Genomic DNA, 22420 nt, shown 5'->3' on the forward strand with positions numbered 1-22420 from the left:
TGTGTGTGATGTCCAGGTGTGTGTGTGTGATGTCCAGGTTTGTGTATGTGTGATGTCCAGGTGTGTGTGTGTGATGTCCAGGTGTGTGTGTGTGATGTCCAGGTGTGTGTGTGTGATGTCCAGGTGTGTGCGTGTGTGTGATGTCCAGGTGTGTGTGTGTGTGTGTGATGTCCAGGTGTGTGTGTGTGATGTCCAGGTGTGTGTGTGTGATGTCCAGGTGTGTGTGTGTGATGTCCAGGTGCGTGTGTGTGATGTCCAGGTGCATGTGTGTGATGTGCAGGTGCATGTGTGTGATGTCCAGGTGCATGTGTGTGATGTCCAGGTGTGTGTGTGTAATGTCCAGGTGTGTGTGATGTCCAGGTGTGTGTGTGTGTGTGATGTCCAAGTGTGTGTGTGTGATGTCCAGGTGTGTTTATGTGTGATGTCCAGATGTGTGTGTGTGTGATGACCAGGTGTGTGTGTGTGTGATGCCCAGGTGTGTGTGTGCTGTCCAGGTGCATGTGTTTGATGTCCAGGTGTGTGTGTGTAATGTCCAGGTGTGTGTGATGTCCAGATGTGTGTGTGTGTGATGCCCAGGTGTGTGTGTGTGAGATGTCCAGATGTGTGTGTGTGATGTCCCGGTGTGTGTGTGTGATGTCCAGGTGTGTGTATGTGTGTGTGATGTCCAGGTGTGTGTGTGTGATGTCCAGGTGTGTATATGTGTGTGTGATGTCCAGGTGTGTGTGTGTGATGTCCAGGTGTGTCTGTGATGTCCAGGTGTGTGTGTGTGATGTCCAGGTGTGCGTGTGTGATGTCCAGGTGTGTGTCAGTGATGTCCAGGTGTGTGTATGTGATGTCCAGGTGTGTGTGTATGTGTTTATGTGATGTCCAGGTGTGTATGTGTGATGTCCAGGTGTGTGTGTGTGATGTGATGTCCAGGTGTGTCAGTGTGATGTCCAGGTGTGTGTGTGTGATGTTCAGGTGTGTGTGTGTGATGTCCAGGTGTGTGTGTGTGTGTGATGTCCAGGTGTGTGTGTGTGTGTGATGTCCAGGAGTGTGTGTGTGTGATGTCCAGGTGTGTGTGTGTGATGTCCAGGTGTGTGTGTGTGTGATGTCCAGGCGTGTGATGACCAGGTGTGTGTGTGTGATGTCCAGGTGTGTGTGTGTGTGTGTGATGTCCAGGTGTGTGTGTGTGATGTCCAAGTGTGTGTGTGTGATGTCCAGGTGTGCGTGTGTGTGATGTCAAGGTGTGTGTGTGTGTGTGATGTTCAGGTGTGTGTGTGTGTGTGATGTTCAGGTGTGTGTGTGTGATGTCCAGGTGCATATGTGTGATGTCCAGGTGTGTGTGTGTGATGTCCAGGTGTGTGTATGTGATGTCCAGGTGTGTGTGTGTGTGATGTCCAGGTGTGTGTGTGTGTGATGTCCAGGTGTGTGTGTGTGTGTGATGTCCAGGTGTGTGTGTGTGATGTCCAGGTGTGTGTGTGTGATGTCCAGGTGTGTGTGTGTGATGCCCAGGTGTGTGTGATGTCCAGGTGTGTTTGTGTGATGTCCAAGTGTGTGTGTGTGATGTCAAGGTGTGTGTGTGTGATGTCCAGGTGAACGTGTGTGTGATGTCCAGGTGAACGTGTGTGTGATGTCCAGGTGTGTGTGTGTGATGTCCAGGTGCATGTGTGTGATGTCCAGATGTGTGTGTGTGATGTCCAGGTGTGTATGTGTGATGTCCAGGTGTGTGTGTGTGTGATGTCCAGGCATGCGTGTGTGATGTCCAGGTGTGTGTGTGTGTGATGTCCAGGTGTGTGTGTGTGATGTCCAGGTGTGTGTGTGTGATGTCCAGGTGCATGTGTGTGATGTCCAGGTGTGTGTGTGTGTGTGTGTGTGATGTCCAGGTGTATGTGTGTGATGTCCAAGTGTGTGTGTGTGATGTCCAGGTGTGCGTGTGTGTGATGTCAATGTGTGTGTGTGTGTGTGATGTTCAGGTGTGTGTGTGTGATGTCCAGGTGCATATGTGTGATGTCCAGGTGTGTGTGTGTGATGTCCAGGTGTGTGTGCGTGATACCCAGGTGTGTGTGTGTGTGTGTGTGATGTCCAGGTGTGTGTGTGTGATGTCCTGGTGTGTCTGTCATGTCCAGGTGTGTGTGTGTGATGTCTAGTTGTGAGTGTGTGATGTCCAGGTGTGTGTCAGTGATGTCCAGGTGTGTGTGTGTGATGTCCAGGTGTGTGTGTATGTGTGTGTGTGATGTCCAGGTGTGTATGTGTGATGTCCAGGTGTGTATCTGTGATGTGATGTCCAGGTGTGTGTGTGTGTGATGTGATGTCCAGGTGTGTGTGTGTGATGTCCAGGTGTGTGTGTGTGATGTACAGGTGTGTGTGTGTGATGTCCAGGTGTGTGTGTGTGGTGTCCAGGTGTGTGTGTGTGTGTGATGTCCAGGTGTGTGTATGTGATGTCCAGGTGTGTGTTTGTGATGTCCAGGTGTGTGTGTGTGTGATGTGATGTCCAGGTGTGTGTGTGATGTCCAGGAGTGTGTGTGTGATGTCCAGGTGTGTGTGTGATGTCCAGGTGTGTGTGTGTGATGTCCAGGTGTGTGCATGTGATGTCCAGGTGTGTGTGTGTGATGTCCAGGTGTGCGTGTGTGTGATGTCCAGGTGTGCATGTGTGTGATGTCCAGGTGTGTGTGTGTGATGTCCAGGTGTGTGTGTGTGTGATGTCCATGTGTGTGTGTGTGATGTCCAGGTGTGCGTGTGTGTGATGTCCAGGTGTGTGTGTGTGATGTCCAGTTTGTGTATGTGTGATGTCCAGGTGTGTGTGTGTGATGTCCAGGTGTGTGTGTGTGATGTCCAGGTGTGTGTGTGTGATGTCCAGGTGTGTGCGTGTGTGTGATGTCCAGGTGTGTGTGTGTGTGTGTGATGTCCAGGTGTGTGTGTGTGATGTCCAGGTGTGTGTGTGTGATGTCCAGGTGTGTGTGTGTGATGTCCAGGTGCATGTGTGTGATGTCCAGGTGCATGTGTGTGATGTGCAGGTGCATGTGTGTGATGTCCAGGTGCATGTGTGTGATGTCCAGGTGTGTGTGTGTAATGTCCAGGTGTGTGTGATGTCCAGGTGTGTGTGTGTGTGATGTCCAAGTGTGTGTGTGTGATGTCCAGGTGTGTTTATGTGTGATGTCCAGATGTGTGTGTGTGTGATGCCCAGGTGTGTGTGTGTGTGATGCCCAGGTGTGTGTGTGTGTGCTGTCCAGGTGCATGTGTTTGATGTCCAGGTGTGTGTGTGTAATGTCCAGGTGTGTGTGATGTCCAGATGTGTGTGTGTGTGATGCCCAGGTGTGTGTGTGTGAGATGTCCAGATGTGTGTGTGTGATGTCCCGGTGTGTGTGTGTGATGTTCAGGTGTGTGTATGTGTGTGTGATGTCCAGGTGTGTGTGTGTGATGTCCAGGTGTGTATATGTGTGTGTGATGTCCAGGTGTGTGTGTGTGATGTCCAGGTGTGACTGTGATGTCCAGGTGTGTGTGTGTGATGTCCAGGTGTGCGTGTGTGATGTCCAGGTGTGTGTCAGTGATGTCCAGGTGTGTGTGTGTTATGTCCAGGTGTGTGTGTATCTGTTTATGTGATGTCCAGGTGTGTATGTGTGATGTCCAGGTGTGTGTGTGTGATGTGATGTCCAGGTGTGTCAGTGTGATGTCCAGGTGTGTGTGTGTGATGTTCAGGTGTGTGTGTGTGATGTCCAGGTGTGTGTGTGTGTGTGATGTCCAGGTGTGTGTGTGTGTGTGATATCCAGGAGTGTGTGTGTGTGATGTGTAGGTGTGTGTGTGTGATGTCCAGGCGTGTGTGTGTGTGATGTCCAGGCGTGTGATGACCAGGTGTGTGTGTGTGATGTCCAGGTGTGTGTGTGTGTGTGTGATGTCCAGATGTGTGTGTGTGATGTCCAAGTGTGTGTGTGTGATGTCCAGGTGTGCGTGTGTGTGATGTCAAGGTGTGTGTGTGTGTGTGATGTTCAGGTGTGTGTGTGTGTGTGATGTTCAGGTGTGTGTGTGTGATTTCCAGGTGCATATGTGTGATGTCCAGGTGTGTGTGTGTGATGTCCAGGTGTGTGTATGTGATGTCCAGGTGTGTGTGTGTGTGATGTCCAGGTGTGTGTGTGTGTGTGATGTCCAGGTGTGAGTGTGTGATGTCCAGGTGTGTGTGTGTGATGTCCAGGTGTGTGTGTGTGATGCCCAGGTGTGTGTGATGTCCAGGTGTGCATGTGTGTGATGTCCAGGTGTGTGTGTGTGTGTGATGTCCAGGTGTGTGTGTGTGTGTGATGCCCAGATGTGTGTGTGTGATGTCCAGGGGTGTGTGTGTGATGTCCAGGTGTGTGTGTGTGATGTCCAGGTGTGTGTGTGTGTGTGTGTGATGTCCAGGTGTGTGTGTGTGTGTGATGTCCAGGTGTGTGTGTGTGTGATGTCCAGGTGTGTGTGTGTGATGTCCAGGTGTGTGTGTGTGTGTAAGTGTGTGATGTCCAGATGTGTGTGTGTGTGTGTGTGTGATGTCCAGGTGTGTGCATGTGTGTGATGTCCAGGTGTGTGTGTGTGTGTGATGTCCAGGTGTGTGTGTGTGTGATGTCCAGGTGTGTGTGTGTGATGTCCAGATGTGTGTGTGTGTGTGTGTGATGTCCAGGTGTGTGCATGTGTGTCATGTCCAGGTGTGTGTGTGTGTGCTGTCCAGGTGTGTGTGTGTGATATCCAGGTGTGTGTGTGTGATGTCCAGGTGCATGTGTGTGATGTCCAGGTGCATGTGTGTGATGTCCAGGTGTGTGTGTGTGATGTCCAGGTGTGTGTGTGTGTGTGATGTCCAGGTGTGTGTGTGTGTGATGTCCAGGTGTGTGTGTGTGATGTCCAGGTGTGTGTGTGTGATGTCCAGGTGTGTGTGTGTGTGATGTCCAGGTGTGTGTGTGTGATGTCCAGGCGTGTGTGTGTGTGGTGTCCAGGCGTGTGATGACCAGGTGTGTGTGTGTGATGTCCAGGTGTGTGTGTGTGTGTGTGATGTCCAGGTGTGTGTGTGTGATGTCCAAGTGTGTGTGTGTGATGTCCAGGTGTGCGTGTGTGTGATGTCAAGGTGTGTGTGTGTGTGTGATGTTCAGGTGTGTGTGTGTGTGTGATGTTCAGGTGTGTGTGTGTGATGTCCAGGTGTGTGTGTGTGTGGTGTCCAGGCGTGTGATGACCAGGTGTGTGTGTGTGATGTCCAGGTGTGTGTGTCAGTGATGTCCAGGTGTGTGTGTGTGATGTCCAGGTGTGTGTGTATATGTCTGTGTGATGTCCAGGTGTGTATGTGTGATGTCCAGGTGTGTGTGTGTGTGTTATGTGATGTCCAGGTGTGTGTGTGTGATGTCCAGGTGTGTGTGTGTGATGTCCAGGTGTGTGTGTGTGATGTCCAGGTGTGTGTGTGTGTGTGTGATGTCCAGGTGTGTGTATGTGATGTCCAGGTGTGTGTGTGTGTGATGTCCAGGTGTGTGTGTGTGTGATGTCCAGGTGTGTGTGTGTGTGTGTGATGTTCAGGTGTGTGTGTGTGTGTGATGTCCAGGTGTGTGTGTGTGATGTCCAGGCGTGTGTGTGTGTGGTGTCCAGGCGTGTGATGACCAGGTGTGTGTGTGTGATGTCCAGGTGTGTGTGTGTGTGTGTGATGTCCAGGTGTGTGTGTGTGATGTCCAAGTGTGTGTGTGTGATGTCCAGGTGTGCGTGTGTGTGATGTCAAGGTGTGTGTGTGTGTGTGATGTTCAGGTGTGTGTGTGTGTGTGATGTTCAGGTGTGTGTGTGTGATGTCCAGGTGTGTGTGTGTGTGGTGTCCAGGCGTGTGATGACCAGGTGTGTGTGTGTGATGTCCAGGTGTGTGTGTCAGTGATGTCCAGGTGTGTGTGTGTGATGTCCAGGTGTGTGTGTATATGTCTGTGTGATGTCCAGGTGTGTATGTGTGATGTCCAGGTGTGTGTGTGTGTGTTATGTGATGTCCAGGTGTGTGTGTGTGATGTCCAGGTGTGTGTGTGTGATGTCCAGGTGTGTGTGTGTGATGTCCAGGTGTGTGTGTGTGTGTGTGATGTCCAGGTGTGTGTATGTGATGTCCAGGTGTGTGTGTGTGTGATGTCCAGGTGTGTGTGTGTGTGATGTCCAGGTGTGTGTGTGTGTGTGTGATGTTCAGGTGTGTGTGTGTGTGTGATGTCCAGGTGTGTGTGTGTGATGTCCAGGTGTGCATGTGTGATGTCCAGGTGTGAGTGATGTGCAGGTGTGTGTGATGTCCAGGTGTGCGTGTGTGTGATGTCCAGGTGTGTGTGTGTGTGTGTGTGTGATGTCCAGGTGTGTGTCTGTGTGTGATGTCCAGGTGTGTGTATGTGTGTGATGTCCAGGTGCGTGTGTGTGATGTCCAGGTGTGTGTGTGTGATGTCCAGGTGTGTGTGTGTGATGTCCATGTGTGTGTGTGTGTGTGATGTCTAGGTGTGTGTGTGATGTCCAGGTGTGTGTGTGTGTGTGATGTCCAGGTGTGTGTGTGTGTGTGATGTCCAGGTGTGTGTGTGTGATGTCCAGGTGTGTGTGTGTGATGTCCAGGTGTGTGTGTGTAATGTCCAGCTGTGTATGTGTGATGTCCAGGTGTGTGTGTGTGTGTTATGTGATGTCCAGGTGTGTGTGTCTGATGTCCAGGTGCGTGTGTGTGATGTCCAGGTGTGTGTGTGTGATGTCCAGGTGTGTGTGTGTGTGTGTGATGTCCAGGTGTGTGTATGTGATGTCCAGGTGTGTGTGTGTGTAATGTCCAGGTGTGTGTGCGTGTGATGTCCAGGTGTGATGTCCAGGTGTGTGTGTGTGATGTCCAGGTGTGTGTGTGTGATGTCCAGGTGTGTGTGTGTGATGTCCAGGTGTGTGTGATGTCCAGGTGTGCGTGTGTGTGATGTCCAGGTGTGTGTGTGTGTGTGAGATGTCCAGGTGTGTGTGTGTGTGTGATGTCCAGGTGTGTGTGTATATGTCTGTGTGATGTCCAGGTGTGTATGTGTGATGTCCAGGTGTGTGTGTGTGTAATGTGATGTCCAGGTGTGTGTGTGTGATGTCCAGGTGTGTGTGTGTGATGTCCAGGTGTGTGTGTGTGATGTCCAGGTGTGTGTGATGTCCAGGTGTGCGTGTGTGTGATGTCCAGGTGTCTGTGTGTGTGTGTGATGTCCAGGTGTGTGTGTGTGTGTGATGTCCAGGTGTGTGTGTGTGGGTGATGTCCAGGTGTGTGTGTGTGATGTCCAGCTGTGCGTGTGTGTGATGTCAAGGTGTGTGTGTGTGTGTGATGTTCAGGTTAGTGTGTGTGATGTCCAGGTGCATATGTGTGATGTCCAGGTGTGTGTGTGTGATGTCCAGGTGTGTGTGTGTGATGTCCATTTGTGTGTGTGTGTGTTGTCCAGGTGTGTGTCAGTGATGTCCAGGTGTCTGTGTGTGATGTCCAGGTGTGTGTGTGTGATGTCCAGGTGTGTGTGTCAGTGATGTCCAGGTGTGTGTGTGTGATGTCCAGGTGTGTGTGTATATGTCTGTGTGATGTCCAGGTGTGTATGTGTGATGTCCAGGTGTGTGTGTGTGTGTTATGTGATGTCCAGGTGTGTGTGTGTGATGTCCAGGTGTGTGTGTGTGATGTCCAGTTGTGTGTGTGTGATGTCCAGATGTGTGTGTGTGTGTGTGTGTGATGTCCAGGTGTGTGTATGTGATGTCCAGGTGTGTGTGTGTGTGATGTCCAGGTGTGTGTGTGTGTGTGTGTGATGTCCAGGTGTGTGTGTGTGTGATGTCCAGGTGTGTGTGTGTGATGTCCAGGTGTGTGTGTGTGATGTCCAGGTGTGTGTGTGTGATGTCCAGGTGTGCGTGTGTGGGATGTCCAGGTGTGTGTGTGTGTGTGTGATGTCCATGTGTGTGTGTGTGTTTGTGTGTGATGTCCAGGTGTGTGTGTGTGTGTGATGTCCAGGTGTGTGTGTGTGATGTCCAGGTGTGTGTGTGTGATGTCCAGGTGTGTGTGTGTGATGTCCAGGTGTGTGGGTGTGTGTGTGATGTCCAGGTGTGTATGTGTGTGTGTGATGTCCAGGTGTGTGTGTGTATGTGTGATGTCCAGGTGTATGTGTGTGTGATGTCCAGGTGTGTGTGTGATGTCCAGATGTGTGTGTGTGTGTGTGTGATGTCCAGGTGTGTGTATGTGATGTCCAGGTGTGTGTGTGTGTGATGTCCAGGTGTGTGTGTGTGTGTGTGTGATGTCCAGGTGTGTGTGTGTGTGATGTCCAGGTGTGTGTGTGTGATGTCCAGGTGTGTGTGTGTGATGTCCAGGTGTGTGTGTGTGATGTCCAGGTGTGCGTGTGTGGGATGTCCAGGTGTGTGTGTGTGTGTGTGATGTCCATGTGTGTGTGTGTGTTTGTGTGTGATGTCCAGGTGTGTGTGTGTGTGTGATGTCCAGGTGTGTGTGTGTGATGTCCAGGTGTGTGTGTGTGATGTCCAGGTCTGTGTGTGTGATGTCCAGGTGTGTGGGTGTGTGTGTGTGATATCCAGGTGTGTGTGTGTGTGTGTGATGTCCAGGTGTGTATGTGTGTGTGTGATGTCCAGGTGTGTGTGTGTGTGTGTGATGTCCAGGTGTATGTGTGTGTGATGTCCAGGTGTGTGTGTGTCATGTCCAGGTGTGTGTGTGTGTGAGTGTGTGATGTCCAGATGTGTGTGTGTATGTGTGTGTGATGTCCAGGTGTGTGTGTGTGATGTCCAGGTGTATGTGTGTGTCATGTCCAGGTGTGTGTGTGATGTCCAGCTGTGTGTGTGTGATGTCCAGGTGTGTGTCTGTGATGTCCAGGTGAGTGTGAGATATCCAGGTGTGTGTGTGTGATGTCCAGGTGTGTGTGTGTGTGTGCTGTCTAGGTGTGTGTGTGTGATGTCCAGGTGTGTGTGTGATGTCCAGGTGTGTGTGATGTCCAGGTGTGTGTGATGTCCAGGTGTGTGTGTGTGCGATGCCCAGGTGTGTGTGATGTCCAGGTGTGTGTATGTGATGTCCAGGTGTGTGTGATGTCCAGGTGTGTGTGTGTGTGATGTCCAGGTGTGCTTGTGTGATGTCCAAGTGTGTGTGTGTGATGTCCAGGTGTGTGTGTGTGATGTCCAGGTGAACGTGTGTGTGATGTCCAGGTGAACGTGTGTGTGATGTCCAGGTGTGTGTTTGTGATGTCCAGGTGCATGTGTGTGATGTCCAGATGTGTGTGTGTGATGTCCAGGTGTGTATGTGTGATGTCCAGGTGTGTGTGTGTGTGATGTCCAGGCGTGCGTGTGTGATGTCCAGGTGTGTGTGTGTGTGATGTCCAGGTGTGTGTGTGTGATGTCCAGGTGTGTGTGTGATGTCTAGGTGTGTGTGTGTGATGTCCAGGTGCATGTGTGTGATGTCCAGGTGCATGTGTGTGATGTCCAGGTGTCTGTGTGTGTGTGTGTGTGATGTCCAGGTGTATGTGTGTGATGTCCAAGTGTGTGTGTGTGATGTCCAGGTGTGCGTGTGTGTGATGTCAAGGTGTGTGTGTGTGTGTGATGTTCAGGTGTGTGTGTGTGATGTCCAGGTGCATATGTGTGATGTCCAGGTGTGTGTGTGTGATGTCCAGGTGTGTGTGTGTGATATCCAGGTGTGTGTGTGTGTGTGTGTGATGTCCAGGTGTGTGTGTGTGATGTCCTGGTGTGTCTGTCATGTCCAGGTGTGTGTGTGTGATGTCTAGTTGTGTGTGTGTGATGTCCAGGTGTGTGTCAGTGATGTCCAGGTGTGTGTGTGTGATGTCCAGGTGTGTGTGTATGTGTGTGTGTGATGTCCAGGTGTGTATGTGTGATGTCCAGGTGTGTATCTGTGATGTGATGTCCAGGTGTGTCAGTGTGATGTCCAGGTGTGTGCGTGTGATGTCCAGGTGTATGTGTGTGTCATGTCCAGGTGTGTGTGTGATGTCCAGCTGTGTGTGTGTGATGTCCAGGTGTGTGTCTGTGATGTCCAGGTGAGTGTGAGATGTCCAGGTGTGTGTGTGTGATGTCCAGGTGTGTGTGTGTGATGTCCAGGTGTGTGTGATGTCCAGGTGTGTGTGTGTGCGATGTCCAGGTGTGTGTGCTGTACAGGTGTGTGGATGTGATGTCCAGGTGTGTGTGATGTCCAGGTGTGTGTGTGTGTGATGTCCAGGTGTGTTTGTGTGATGTCCAAGTGTGTGTGTGTGATGTCCAGGTGTGTGTGTGTGATGTCCAGGTGAACGTGTGTGTGATGTCCAGGTGAACGTGTGTGTGATGTCCAGGTGTGTGTGTGTGATGTCCAGGTGCATGTGTGTGATGTCCAGATGTGTGTGTGTGATGTCCAGGTGTGTATGTGTGATGTCCAGGTGTGTGTGTGTGTGATGTCCAGGCGTGCGTGTGTGATGTCCAGGTGTGTGTGTGTGTGATGTCCAGGTCTGTGTGTGTGATGTCCAGGTGTGTGTGTGTGATGTCTAGGTTTGTGAGTGTGATGTCCAGGTGCATGTGTGTGATGTCCAGGTGCATGTGTGTGATGTCCAGGTGTCTGTGCGTGTGTGTGTGTGATGTCCAGGTGTATGTGTGTGATGTCCAAGTGTGTGTGTGTGATGTCCAGGTGTGCATGTGTGTGATGTCAAGGTGTGTGTGTGTGTGTGATGTTCAGGTGTGTGTGTGTGATGTCCAGGTGCATATGTGTGATGTCCAGGTGTGTGTGTGTGATGTCCAGGTGTGTGTGTGTGATATCCAGGTGTGTGTGTGTGTGTGTGTGATGTCCAGGTGTGTGTGTGTGATGTCCAGGTGTGCGTGTGTGTGATGTCCAGGTGTGTGTGTGTGATGTCCAGGTTTGTGTATGTGTGATGTCCAGGTGTGTGTGTGTGATGTCCAGGTGTGTGTGTGTGATGTCCAGGTGTGTGTGTGTGATGTCCAGGTGTGTGCATGTGTGTGATGTCCAGGTGTGTGTGTGTGTGTGTGATGTCCAGGTGTGTGTGTGTGTGATGTCCAGGTGTGTGTGTGTGATGTCCAGGTGTGTGTGTGTGATGTCCAGGTGCGTGTGTGTGATGTCCAGGTGCATGTGTGTGATGTGCAGGTGCATGTGTGTGATGTCCAGGTGCATGTGTGTGATGTCCAGGTGTGTGTGTGTAATGTCCAGGTGTGTGTGATGTCCAGGTGTGTGTGTGTGTGATGTCCAGGTGTGTGTGTGTGATGTCCAGGTGTGTTTATGTGTGATGTCCAGATGTGTGTGTGTGTGATGCCCAGGTGTGTGTGTGTGTGATGCCCAGGTGTGTGTGTGTGTGCTGTCCAGGTGCATGTGTTTGATGTCCAGGTGTGTGTGTGTAATGTCCAGGTGTGTGTGATGTCCAGATGTGTGTGTGTGTGATGCCCAGGTGTGTGTGTGTGAGATGTCCAGATGTGTGTGTGTGATGTCCCGGTGTGTGTGTGTGATGTCCAGGTGTCTGTATGTGTGTGTGATGTCCAGGTGTGTGTGTGTGATGTCCAGGTGTGTATATGTGTGTGTGATGTCCAGGTGTGTGTGTCTGATGTCCAGGTGTGTCTGTGATGTCCAGGTGTGTGTGTGTGATGTCCAGGTGTGTGTGTGTGATGTCCAGGTGTGTGTCAGTGATGTCCAGGTGTGTGTGTGTGATGTCCAGGTGTGTGTGTATGTGTGTATGTGATGTCCAGGTGTGTATGTGTGATGTCCAGGTGTGTGTGTGTGATGTGATGTCCAGGTGTGTCAGTGTGATGTCCAGGTGTGTGTGTGTGATGTTCAGGTGTGTGTGTGTGATGTCCAGGTGTGTGTGTGTGTGTGATGTCCAGGTGTGTGTGTGTGTGTGATGTCCAGGAGTGTGTGTGTGTGATGTCCAGGTGTGTGTGTGTGATGTCCAGGCGTGTGTGTGTGTGATGTCCAGGCGTGTGATGACCAGGTGTGTGTGTGTGATGTCCAGGTGTGTGTGTGTGTGTGTGATGTCCAGGTGTGTGTGTGTGATGTCCAAGTGTGTGTGTGTGATGTCCAGGTGTGCGTGTGTGTGATGTCAAGGTGTGTGTGTGTGTGTGATGTTCAGGTGTGTGTGTGTGTGTGATGTCCAGGTGTGTGTGTGTGATGTCCAGGTGCATATGTGTGATGTCCAGGTGTGTGTGTGTGATGTCCAGGTGTGTGTGTGTGATGTTCAGGTGTGTGTGTGTGTGTGATGTCCAGGTGTGTGTGTGTGTTTTGTCCAGGTGTTTGTCAGTGATGTCCAGGTGTGTGTGTGTGATGTCCAGGTGTGTGTGTGTGATGTCCAGGTGTGTGTGTCAGTGATGTCCAGGTGTGTGTGTGTGATGTCCAGGTGTGTGTGTATATGTCTGTGTGATGCCCAGGTGTGTATGTGTGATGTCCAGGTGTGTCTGTGTGTGTTATGTGATGTCCAGGTGTGTGTGTGATGTCATGGTGTGTCTGTGTGATGTCCAGGTGTGTGTGTGTGATGTCCAGGTGTGTGTTTGTGTGTGTGATGTCCAGGTGTGTGTATGTGATGTCCAGGTGTGTGTGTGTGTGATGTCCAGGTGTGTGTGTGTGTGATGTCCAGGTGTGTGTGTGTGTGTGATGTCCAGGTGTGTGTGTGTGATGTCCAGGTGTGTGTGTGTGATGTCCAGGTGTGTGTGTGTGATGTCCAGGTGTGTGTGATGTCCAGGTGTGCATATGTGTGATGTCCAGGTGTGTGTGTGTGTGTGATGTCCAGGTGTGTGTGTGTGTGTGATGCCCAGGTGTGTGTGTGTGATGTCCAGGTGTGTGTGTGTGATGTCCAGGTGTGTGTGTGTGATGTCCAGGTGTGTGTGTGTGTGTGTGTGATGTCCAGGTGTGTGTGTGTGTGATGTCCAGGTGTGTGTGTGTGTGTGTGATGTCCAGGTGTGTGTGAGTGTGTGATGTCCAGGTGTGTGTGAGTGTGTGATGTCCAGTTGTGTGTGTGTGTGATGTCCAGGTGTGTGTGTGTGATGTCCAGGTGTGTGTGTGTGTGTAAGTGTGTGATGTCCAGATGTGTGTGTGTGTGTGTGTGTGATGTCCAGGTGTGTGCATGTGTGTGATGTCCAGGTGTGTGTGTGTGTGTGTGATGTCCAGGTGTGTGTGTGTGTGATATCCAGGTGTGTGTGTGTGTGTGATGTCCAGGTGTGTGTGAGTGTGTGATGTCCAGGTGTGTGTGTGTGTGATGTCCAGGTGTGTGTGTGTGATGTCCAGGTGTGTGTGTGTGTGTAAGTGTGTGATGTCCAGATGTGTTTGTGTGTGTGTGTGATGTCCAGGTGTGTGCATGTGTGTGATGTCCCGGTGTGTGTGTGTGTGTGATGTCCAGGTGTGTGTGTGTGTGATGTCCAGGTTTGTGTGTGTGATGTCCAGGTGTGTGTGTATGTGAGTGTGTGATGTCCAGATGTGTGTGTGTGTGTGTGTGATGTCCAGGTGTGTGCATGTGTGTGATGTCCAGGTGTGTGTGTGTGTGTGTGTGATGTCCAGGTGTGTGTGTGTGATATCCAGGTGTGTGTGTGTGATGTCCAGGTGCATGTGTGTGATGTCCAGGTGCATGTGTGTGATGTCCAGGTGTGTGTGTGTGATGTCAAGGTGTGTGTGTGTGTGTGATGTCCAGGTGTGTGTGTGTGTGATGTCCAGGTGTGTGTGTGTGATGTCCAGGTGTGTGTGTGTGATGTCCAGGTGTGTGTGTGTGTGATGTCCAGGTGTGTGTGTGTGATGTCCAGGCGTGTGTGTGTGTGGTGTCCAGGCGTGTGATGACCAGGTGTGTGTGTGTGATGTCCAGGTGTGTGTGTGTGTGTGTGATGTCCAGGTGTGTGTGTGTGATGTCCAAGTGTGTGTGTGTGATGTCCAGGTGTGCGTGTGTGTGATGTCAAGGTGTGTGTGTGTGTGTGATGTTCAGGTGTGTGTGTGTGTGTGATGTCCAGGTGTGTGTGTGTGATGTCCAGGTGTGTGTGTCAGTGATGTCCAGGTGTGTGTGTGTGATGTCCAGGTGTGTGTGTATATGTCTGTGTGATGTCCAGGTGTGTATGTGTGATGTCCAGGTGTGTGTGTGTGTGTTATGTGATGTCCAGGTGTGTGTGTGTGATGTCCAGGTGTGTGTGTGTGATGTCCAGGTGTGTGTGTGTGATGTCCAGATGTGTGTGTGTGTGTGTGTGATGTCCAGGTGTGTGTGTGTGATGTCCAGGTGTGTGTGTGTGTGATGTCCAGGTGTGTGTGTGTGATGTCCAGGTGTGTGTGTGTGATGTCCAGGTGTGTGTGTGTGATGTCCAGGTGTGCGTGTGTGGGATGTCCAGGTGTGTGTGTGTGTGTGTGATGTCCATGTGTGTGTGTGTGTTTGTGTGTGATGTCCAGGTGTGTGTGTGTGTGTGATGTCCAGGTGTGTGTGTGTGATGTCCAGGTGTGTGTGTGTGATGTCCAGGTGTGTGTGTGTGATGTCCAGGTGTGTGTGTGTGAAGTCCAGGTGTGTGGGTGTGTGTGTGTGATATCCAGGTGTGTGTGTGTGTGTGTGATGTCCAGGTGTGTGTGTGTGATGTCCAGGTGTGTGTGTGTGTGAGTGTGTGATGTCCAGATGTGTGTGTGTGGGTGTGTGTGATGTCCAGGTGTGTGTGTGTGATGTCCAGGTGTGTGTGTGTGATGTCCAGATGTGTGCGTGTGATGTCCAGGTGTGTGTGTGTATGATGTCCATGTGTGTGTGTGATGTCCAGGTGTGTGTGTGTATGTGATGTCCAGGTGTGTGTATGTGATGTCCAGGTGTGTGTGTGTGTGATGTCCAGGTGTGTGTGTGTGATGTCCAGGTGTGTGTGTGTGATGTCCAGGTGTGTGCGTGTGTGTGATGTCCAGGTGTGTGTGTGTGTGTGTGATGTCCAGGTGTGTGTGTGTGATGTCCAGGTGTGTGTGTGTGATGTCCAGGTGTGTGTGTGTGATGTCCAGGTGCATGTGTGTGATGTCCAGGTGCATGTGTGTGATGTCCAGGTGCATATGTCTGATGTCCAGGTGCATGTGTTTGATGTACCGGTGTGCGTGTGTAATGTCCAGGTGTGTGTGATGTCCAGGTGTGTGTGTGTGTGATGTCCAGGTGTGTGTGTGTGTGTGTGTGATGTCCAGGTGTGTGTATGTGTGATGTCCAGATGTGTGTGTGTGTGTGATGCCAAGGTGTGTGTGTGTGTGATGTCCAGGTGCATGTCTTTGATGTCCAGGTGTGTGTGTGTAATGTCCAGGTGTGTGTGATATCCAGGTGCGTGTGTGTGTGTGTGTGATGTCCAGGTGTGTGTATGTGTGATGTCCAGATGTGTGTGCGTGTGATGCCCAGGTGTGTGTGTGTGTGATGTCCAGGTGTGTGTGTGTGATGTCCCGGTGTGTGTGTGTGATATCCAGGTGTGTGTATGTGTGTGTGATGTCCATGTGTGTGTGTGTGATGTCCAGGTGTGTGTATGTGTGTGTGATGTCCAGGTGTGTGTGTGTGATGTCCAGGTGTGTCTGTGATGTCCAGGTGTGTGTGTGTGATGTCCAGGTGTGTGTGTGTGATGACCAGGTGTGTGTCAGTGATGTCCAGTTGTGTGTGTGTGATGTCCAGGTGTGTGTGTATGTGTGTATGTGATGTCCAGGTGTGTATGTGTGATGTCCAGGTGTGTGTGTGTGATGTGATGTCCAGGTGTGTCAGTGTGATGTCCAGGTGTGTGTGTGTGATGTCCAGGTGTGTGTGTGTGTGTGATGTCCAGGTGTGTGTGTGTGTGTGATGTCCAGGTGTGTGTGTGTGTGATGTCCAGGTGTGTGTGTGTGTGATGTCCAGGTGTGTGTGTGTGATGTCCAGGTGTGTGTGTGTGTGATGTCCAGGTGTGTGTGTGTGATGTCCAGGCGTGTGTGTGTGTGATGTCCAGGCGTGTGATGACCAGGTGTGTGTGTGTGATGTCCAGGTGTGTGAGTGTGTGTGTGTGTGATGTCCAGGTGTGTGTGTGTGATGTCCAAGTGTGTGTGTGTGATGTCCAGGTGTGCGTGTGTGTGATGTCAAGGTGTGTGTGTGTGTGTGTGATGTTCAGGTGTGTGTGTGTGTGTGATGTTCAGGTGTGTGTGTGTGATGTCCAGGTGCATTTGTGTGATGTCCAGGTGTGTGTGTGTGATGTCCAGGTGTGTGTGTGTGATGTCCAGGTGTGTGTGTGTGTGATGTCCAGGTGTGCGTGTGTGTGTTGTCCAGGTGTGTGTCAGTGATGTCCAGGTGTGTGTGTGTGATGTCCAGGCGTGTGTGTGTGATGTCCAGGTGTGTGTGTCAGTGATGTCCAGGTGTGTGTGTGTGATGTCCAGGTTTGTGTGTATATGTCTGTGTGATGTCCAGGTGTGTATGTGTGATGTCCAGGTGTGTGTGTGTGTGTGTTATGTGATGTCCAGGTGTGTGTGTGATGTCCAGGTGTGTGTGTGTGATGTCCAGGTGTGTGTGTGTGATGTCCCGGTGTGTGTGTGTGTGTGTGTGTGTGTGATGTCCAGGTGTGTGTATGTGATGTCCAGGTGTGTGTGTGTGTGATGTCCAGGTGTGTGTGTGTGTGATGTCCAGGTGTGTGTGTGTGTGTGTGTGATGTCCAGGTTTGTGTATGTGATGTCCAGGTGTGTGTGTGTGTGATGTCCAGGTGTGTGTGTGTGTGATATCCAGGTGTGTGTGTTTGTGATGTCCAGGTGTGTGTGTGTGATGTCCAGGTGTGTGTGTGTGATGTCCAGGTGTGTGTGTGTGATGTCCAAGTGTGTGTGTGTGATGTCCAGGTGTGCGTGTGTGTGATGTCAAGGTGTGTGTGTGTGTGTGTGATGTTCAGGTGTGTGTGTGTGTGTGATGTTCAGGTGTATGTGTGTGATGTCCAGGTGCATTTGTGTGATGTCCAGGTGTGTGTGTGTGATGTCCAGGTGTGTGTGTGTGATGTCCAGGTGTGTGTGTGTGTGATGTCCAGGTGTGCGTGTGTGTGTTGTCCAGGTGTGTGTCAGTGATGTCCAGGTGTGTGTGTGTGATGTCCAGGCGTGTGTGTGTGATGTCCAGGTTTGTGTGTATATGTCTGTGTGATGTCCAGGTGTGTATGTGTGATGTCCAGGTGTGTGTGTGTGTGTGTTATGTGATGTCCAGGTGTGTGTGTGATGTCCAGGTGTGTGTGTGTGATGTCCAGGTGTGTGTGTGTGATGTCCCGGTGTGTGTGTGTGTGTGTGTGTGTGTGTGATGTCCAGGTGTGTGTATGTGATGTCCAGGTGTGTGTGTGTGTGATGTCCAGGTGTGTGTGTGTGTGATGTCCAGGTGTGTGTGTGTGTGTGTTATGTGATGTCCAGGTGTGTCTGTGATGTCCAGGTGTGTGTGTGTGATGTCCAGGTGTATGTGTGTGATGTCCCGGTGTGTGTGTGTGTGTGTGTGATGTCCAGGTTTGTGTATGTGATGTCCAGGTGTGTGTGTGTGTGATGTCCAGGTGTGTGTGTGTGTGATGTCCAGGTGTGTGTGTTTGTGATGTCCAGGTGTGTGTGTGTGATGTCCAGGTGTGTGTGTGTGATGTCCAGGTGTGTGTGTGTGATGTCCAGGTGTGTGTAATGTCCAGGTGTGCGTGTGTGTGATGTCCAGGTGTGTGTGTGTGTGTGTAATGTCCAGGTGTGTGTGATGTCCAGGTGTGTGTATGTGATGTCCAGGTGTGTGTGTGTGATGTCCATGTGTGTGTGTGTGATGTCCAGGTGTGTGTGTGTGATGTCCAGGTGTGTGTGTGTGATGTCCAGGTGTGTGTGTGTGTGTTTGATGTCCAGGTGTGTGTGTGTGTGTGTGTGATGTCCAGGTGTGTGTGTGTATGTGTGTGATGTCCAGGTGTGTGCGTGTGTGTGTGTGTGATGTCCAGTTGTGTGTGTGTGTGATGTCCAGGTGTGTGTGTGTGTGAGTCTGTGATGTGCAGATGTGTGTGTGTGTGTGTGTGATGTCCGGGTGTGTGTGTGTGATGTCCAGGTGTGTGTGTGTGATGTCCAGGTGTGTGTGTGTGTCATGTCCAGGTGTGTATGTGATGTCCAGGTGTGTGTGTGTGTGATGTCCAGGTGTGTGTCTGTGATGTCCAGGTGTGTGTGTGATGCCCAGGTGTGTGTGTGTGATATCCAGGTGTGTGTCAGTTATGTCCAGGTATGTGTGTGTGATGTCCAGGTGTGTGTGCATGTGTGTGTGTGATGTCCAGGTGTGTATATGTGATGTCCAGGTGTGTGTGTGAGATCTCCAGGTGTGTGTGTGTGATGTCCAGGTGTGTGTGTGTGTGTGATGCCTAGGTGTGTGTGTGTGCTGTCCAGGTGTGTGTGTGATGTCCAGGTGTGTGTGATGTCCAGGTGTGTGTGATGTCCAGGTGTGTGTGTGTGCGATGTCCAGGTGTGTGTGATGTCCAGGTGTGTGTATGTGATGTCCAGGTGTGTGTGATGTCCAGGTGTGTGTGTGTGTGATGTCCAGGTGTGTGTGTGTGATGTCCAGGTGCACGTGTGTGATGTCCAGGTGTGTGTGTGTGATGTCCAGGTGTGTGTGTGTGTGATGTCCAGGTGTGTGTGTGTGATGTCCAGGTGTGTGTGTGTGTGATGTCCAGGTGTGTGTGTGTGATGTCCAGGTGTATGTGTGTGATGTCCAGGTGTGTGTGTGTGATGTCCAGCTGTGTGCGTGTGTGTGATGTACAGGTGTGTGTGTGTGATGTCCAGGTGTGTGTGTGTGATGTCCAGGTGCATGTGTGTGATGTCCAGGTGTGTGTGTATAATATCCAGGTGTGTGTGATGTCCAGGTGTGTGTGTGTGTGATGTCCAGGTGTGTGTGTGTGTGGTGTCCAGGTGTGTGTGTGATATAACCAGGTGTGTGTGTGTGATGTCCAGGTGTGTGTGTGTGATATCCAAGTGTGTGTGTGTGATGTCCAGGTGTGTGTGTGTGTGATGTCAAGGTGTGTGTGTGTGTGTGATGTTCAGGTGTGTGTGTGTGATGTCCAGGTGCATATGTGTGATATCCAGGTGTGTGTGTATAATATCCAGGTGTGTGTGATGTCCAGGTGTGTGTGTGTGTGATGTCCAGGTGTGTGTGTGTGTGGTGTCCAGGTGTGTGTGTGATATAACCAGGTGTGTGTGTGTGATGTCCAGGTGTGTGTGTGTGTGATGTCCAGGTGTGTGTGTGTGATGTCCAGGTGTGTGTGTGTGTGATGTCCACGTGTGTGTGTGTGATGTCCAGGTGTATGTGTGTGATGTCCAGGTGTGTGTGTGTGATGTCCAGCTGTGTGCGTGTGTGTGATGTACAGGTGTGTGTGTGTGATGTCCAGGTGTGTGTGTGTGATGTCCAGGTGCATGTGTGTGATGTCCAGGTGTGTGTGTATAATATCCAGGTGTGTGTGATGTCCAGGTGTGTGTGTGTGTGATGTCCAGGTGTGTGTGTGTGTGGTGTCCAGGTGTGTGTGTGATATAACCAGGTGTGTGTGTGTGATGTCCAGGTGTGTGTGTGTGTGATATCCAAGTGTGTGTGTGTGATGTCCAGGTGTGTGTGTGTGTGATGTCAAGGTGTGTGTGTGTGTGTGATGTTCAGGTGTGTGTGTGTGATGTCCAGGTGCATATGTGTGATATCCAGGTGTGTGTGTGTGATGTCCAGGTGTGTGTGTATGATGTCCAGGTGTGTGTGTGTGTGTGTGATGTCCAGGTGTGTGTGTGTGATGTCCAGGTGTGTCTGTGATGTCCAGGTGTGTGTGTGTGATGTCCAGGTGTGTGTGTGTGATGTACAGGTGTGTGTCAGTGATGTCCAGGTGCATGTGTGTGATGTCCAGGTGTGTGTGTATGTGTGTATGTGATGTCCAGGTGTTTTTGTGTGATGTCCAGGTATGTGTGTGTGATGTGATGTCCAGGTGTGTCAGTGTGATGTCCAGGTGTGTGTGTGTGACGTCCAGGTGTGTGTGTGTGATGTCCAGGTGTGTGTGTGTGTGATGTCCAGGTGTGTGTGTGTGTGATGTCCAGGTGTGTGCGTGTGTGTGTGTGTGTGTGTGTGTGTGTGTGTGTGATGTCCAGGTGTGTGTGTGTGATGTCCAGGTGTGTGTGTGTGATGTCCAGGTGTGTGTGTGTGTGTGCTGTCCAGGTGTGTGTGTGTGTGATGTCCAGGTGTGTGTGTGTGATGTCCAGGTGCATGTGTGTGATGTCCAGGTGTGTGTGTGTGATGTCCAGGTGTGTGTGTGTGATGTCCAGGTGTGTGTGTGTGTGTGTGTGATGTCCAGGTGTGTGTGTGTGATGTCCAGGTGTGTCTGTGATGTCCAGGTGTGTGTGTGTGATGTCCAGGTGTGTTTGTGATGTCCAGGTGTGTGTGTGTGATGTCCAGGTGTTTGTGTGTGATGTCCAGGTGTGTGTGTGTGTGATGTCCAGGTGTGTGTGTATGTGTGTGTGTGATGTCCAGGTGTGTATGTGTGATGTCCAGGTGTGTGTGTGTGATGTGATGTCCAGGTGTGTGATGTCCAGGTGTGTGTGTGTGATGTCCAGCTGTGTGTGTGTGTGATGTCCAGGTGTTTGTGTGTGATGTCCAGGTGTGTGTGTGTGTGATGTCCAGGTGTGTGTGTATGTGATGTTCAGATGTGTGTGTGTGATGTCCAGGTGTGTGTGTCTGTGATGTCCAGGTGTGTGTGCGGTGTCCAGGTGTGTGTGTGTGATGTCCAGGTGTGTGTGTGTGATGTCCAGGTGTGTGTCTGTGTGATGTCCAGGTGTGTGTGTGTGATGTCCAGGTGTGTGTCTGTGATGTCCAGGTGTGTGTGTGTGATTTCCAGGTGTGTGTGTGTGTGATGTCCATGTGTGTGTGTGAGTGTGATGTCCAGGTGTGTGTATGTGATGTCCAGGTGTGTGTGTGTGTGTGATGTCCAGATGTGTGTGTGTGATGTCCAGGTGTGTGTGTGTGTCATGTCCAGGTGTGTGTGTGTGTGTGATTTCCAGGTGTGTGTGTGTGTGTGATGTCCAGGTGTGTGCGCGTGATGTCCAGGTGTGTGTGTGTGTGTGATGTCCAGGTGTGTGTGTGTGATGTCCAGGTGTGTGTGTGTGATGTCCAGGTGTGTGTGTGTGATGTCCAGGTGTGTGTGTGTGTGTGTGATGTCCAGGTGTGTGTGTGTGATGTCCAGGTGTGTGTGTGTGATGTCCAGGTGTGTGTGTGTGATGTCCAGGTGTGTGTGTGTGATGTCCAGATGTGTGCGTGTGATGTCCAGGTGTGTGTGTGTATGATGTCCATGTGTGTGTGTGATGTCCAGGTGTGTGTGTGTATGTGATGTCCAGGTGTGTGTGTGTGTGATGTCCAGGTGTGTGTGTGTGATGTCCAGGTGTGTGTGTGTGATGTCCAGGTGTGTGTGTGTGATGTCCAGGTGTGTGTGATGTCCAGTTGTGTGTGTGTGATGTCCAGGTGTGTGTGTGTGCGATGTCCAGGTGTGTGTGTCTGTGATGTCCAGGTGTGTGTGTGATGTCCAGGGGTGTGTGTGTGTGTGATGTCCAGGTGTGTGTGATGTCCAGGTGTGTGTGTGATGTCCAGGTGTGTGTGTGTGATTTCCAGGTGTGGGTATGTGATGTCCAGGTGTGTCTGCGATGTCCAGGTGTGTGTGTCTGATGTCCAGGTGTGTGTGTGTTTGATGTCCAGGTGTGTGTGATGTCCAGGTATGTGTGTGACGTCCAGGTGTGTGTGTGTGATGTCCAGGTGTGTGTGTGTGACGTCCAGGTGTGTGTGTGTGATGTCCAGGTGTGTGTGTGTGATGTCCAGGTGTGTGTGTGATGTCCAGGTGTGTGTTTGATGCCAGTGTGTTTATTCTCGCAGGATTTCACATTAAGCCTATGTTCATAGAGGATTCGGAGCGGTTTTACAAATCCCGGCCGCAGCTTCTGAAAGGAGTAAATGCTGAGGACACGAAAATGATCAACGCATGGGTGGAGCGGATGACAGCCGGGAAAATTAAAAAGTTTTTGAACGAGGTTCCCGGTAACCTCGTCCTCCTTCTGCTCAATGCAATCCATTTTAAAGGTGTGTGTGGCTGCCCTTTGCTCTCTGCTGGTGTCTCACTGTCTCCTTCCCATAAGGTATTGATGAACTCCCATCGATTCACTCCTCAAACATCTAGTCGCCAATGATCTGAGCTGCCCTTCTGGGGTACAGGTTCCACAGACACTGACTCTCACTGGGGTGTGGGTTCCACAGACACTGACTCTCACTGGGGTGTGGGTTCCACAGACACTGACTCTCACTGGGGTACGGGTTCCACAGACACTGACTCTCACTGGGGTGTGGGTTCCACACACACTGACTCTCACTGGGGTACGGGTTCCACAGACACTGACTCTCACTGGGGTGTGGGTTCCACAGACACTGACTCGCACTGGGGTACGGGTTCCACACACACTGACTCTCACTGGGGTACGGGTTCCACACACACTGACTCTCACTGGGGTACGGGTTCCACAGACACTGACTCTCATTGGGGTACGGGTTCCACAGACGCTGACTCTCACTGGGGT

At 51.2% G+C, this 22420-nt stretch overlaps 1 protein-coding gene across 1 annotated transcript in view; it reads left to right on the top strand.

The window, feature by feature from the left end:
• LOC147102245 (alpha-2-antiplasmin-like) overlaps positions 1–22420 on the top strand; it is a 117877-nt gene that overhangs the window by 72419 nt on the left and 23038 nt on the right. The window contains exon 5 of the mRNA XM_085964603.1: positions 21726–21929. Within this exon, the coding sequence (XP_085820729.1) occupies positions 21726–21929 (204 nt within the window). The remainder of the gene's footprint in view (positions 1–21725; positions 21930–22420) is intronic.

The sequence above is a fragment of the Somniosus microcephalus genome, chromosome 22 (genome assembly GCF_052327205.1).
Source record: "Somniosus microcephalus isolate GS21.2 chromosome 22, FLI_Smic_1.0, whole genome shotgun sequence".
Lineage (NCBI taxonomy): Eukaryota > Metazoa > Chordata > Chondrichthyes > Squaliformes > Somniosidae > Somniosus > Somniosus microcephalus.